Source organism: Eimeria acervulina, genomic scaffold, assembly GCF_000499425.1.
Source record: "Eimeria acervulina Houghton genomic scaffold, Eah_scaff2031, whole genome shotgun sequence".
Classification (NCBI taxonomy): Eukaryota; Apicomplexa; class Conoidasida; order Eucoccidiorida; family Eimeriidae; genus Eimeria; species Eimeria acervulina.
This window is the reverse complement of record NW_013548717.1, coordinates 1-2330: the sequence shown is the minus strand read 5'-3', so window position 1 is coordinate 2330 and position 2330 is coordinate 1. Positions and strand designations below refer to the sequence as shown.

General features: G+C 42.4%; 1 protein-coding gene across 1 annotated transcript; it reads right to left on the bottom strand.

Moving 5' to 3' along the window:
- Nucleotides 1-224: 224 nt before the first annotated feature.
- On the bottom strand, nucleotides 225-1975 carry EAH_00064680 (hypothetical protein, conserved; the record flags this gene model as incomplete). The annotated part of the gene is made up of 5 exons (XM_013392937.1): nucleotides 225-272; nucleotides 318-404; nucleotides 628-785; nucleotides 1307-1402; nucleotides 1895-1975. Coding segments are annotated over 5 exons (470 nt in total), but the record flags the coding sequence as incomplete, so codon positions are not given.
- Nucleotides 1976-2330: the final 355 nt, after the last annotated feature.

The following is a 2330-nucleotide window of genomic DNA, read 5'->3' as shown; positions in this document are numbered from 1 at the left end:
AATTATGTAAATAATAGAAAGAAAAAGAAGTAATAAAATAACAAAAAGATTCAAAACATATTTAAATAATTAAATAAAATAAAGACGGTAAATATAAATATAACAAAATAATGCACAAAATATATTAAAATAATTAAAATAATTAAAATAATTAAACTAATTAAAAAATAAATAATAAAAAATATAAAAAAATGAAGAGGGGAGGAAAACAAAAAGAAAAATATTTAAAAAAACAAAAGAGAAGGGGGATGCAGCACCAGAAACCCTAAACCCTAAACCCTAAACCCTAAACCCTAAACCCTAAACCCTAATCTTACCGTTCCTACTTCGTAGGCCCACGCAATTTCTTCTTTCGGATTTATCGAGGGAGAAAAACGCGCGGTGCCGTCAGCAGGCAGTTGGCTCTGAAACAAACCCTAAACCCTAAACCCTAAACCCTAAACCCTAAACCCTAAACCCTAAATCCCGAACACTAGACACTTTACCCTTGACCCTAAACCCTAAACCCTAAACACTAATCCGTAAACCCTAAACCCTAAACCCTAAACCCTAAACCATAGACCCTAAGTCCCAAACCCTAAACCCTAAGACTCTAGACCCTGAACCCCAAACCCTAAGACCGCTGACGATTTGAGGGTATTGTAGCACCTTAAGAGTATCAAGACAGATAGCAGAGTACGGCGGAGTAAAGTGCAAGCTCGAAACATCAACGAAGAAAGGAGGAGGAGGCTCAGCGCCTACAAACTCAACTGGGATCGTCGCCCGAGACAACTCCACGTGATACCCTGCAGCAGCAGCAGCAGCAGCAGCAGCAGCAGCAGCAGGGGGAGAAGCAGGGGGAGAAGCAGGGGGAAAAGCAGCAGCAGCAGCAGCAGAAGCAGCAGATGCAGAAGCAGAAGCAGATGCAGCACCAGCAGAAGCAGAAGCAGATGCAGATGCAGCAGCAGCAGATGCAGATGCAGCAGCAGCAGCAGCAGATGCAGCAGCAGGGGGAGAAGCAGTAGGGGGAGGAGCAGCAGCAGTAGCGGGGAGAAACAGCAGCAACAGCAGAAGCAGCAGCAGCAAAGGCAGTAAGAATTAGGGCTTTGAGGGTTTAGGGTTTAGGGTTTGTATCGGTCTTTAGCTAGGGTTTAGGGCTTGAGCTAAAGATTAGGGTTTAGGGTTTTTGCTAGAGTTTAGGGTTTAGGGTTTCGGGTAGAATTATCTGTTTCGAGTCTCAGCAAGGGCTTAGGGTTTGAGCTGAGGATAAGGAGTTAGGGTTTGTGCTAGGGTTTAGGGTTTAGAGTGCCTTTATGATATGCAGGACAAGCAATGAGGCCCAGCAGAGTTAAAGGGATTAAAACCTCTGAAACACTTCCTTCGCGATGTCGCTCAAATGCAACAAAAGAGATGCTACGCGCAACTGAAACGCAAACCCTAAACCCTAAACCCTAAACCCTAAACCCTAAACCCTAAAACGTAAACCATAAACCCTGGGAAATAAATAGAAAGCAATAAACAATACGCAATAAAGAATAGGTGATAAACAATAGACCCTAAACCCTAAACTATAAGCCCCAAACCCTAAACCCTAAACCCTAAACCCTAAACCCTAAACCCTAAACCATACGCAGGTAGTACCGTCTAAGAAAGAGGACGAGAGAGCTGCAGCAGCAGCAAAGGAGATAAAAGCTAAAAGAAGAGACAGAGAGAGATAAGCAGCTTAATTGCGGTGTATATGCAGCTAAAGAGACAGTAGAAAAATACTTCTAAAGAGACAGAGACGCATGCAAAAAGTCAGGTGTATATACACCTGACGCTATGATAATATATATATATATATATATATATATATATAACCCCAAACCCTAAACCCTAAACCCTAAAGAAGAGGGTTTTGCTTTTATCTGCTTACGAGGGTCTGCCTTCACATATTTTATAATGCAGTGCTCAACCAAACCCCCGAAATGCAGTCGATATAACCGCCCACGAAACACTGCACCCACAAACCCTAAACCCTAAACCCTAAACCCTAAACCCTAAACCCTAAACCCTTAAGTGGAAACCAGAAACCCTAAACCCTAAACCCTAGGAGGCGGGGCCTTCTAGCGTCTCTTCTTATCGCTGCAGCGACGTGGTTTTATACAGAATGACAATAGAATTCAGATTAGGGTCTAGGGTTTAGAGTTTAGGGTTTAGGGTTTAGGGTTTAGGGTTTAGGGTTTACGATTTAGGGTTTACTGCAAAAAATATTTTCGGGGGTCCCATCTAAAGTGTCTAGGGTTTAATGCTTACGATTAAAACACTCCATCTAGAGTTAAGGGTTTAGGGTTTAGGGTTTAGGGTTTACG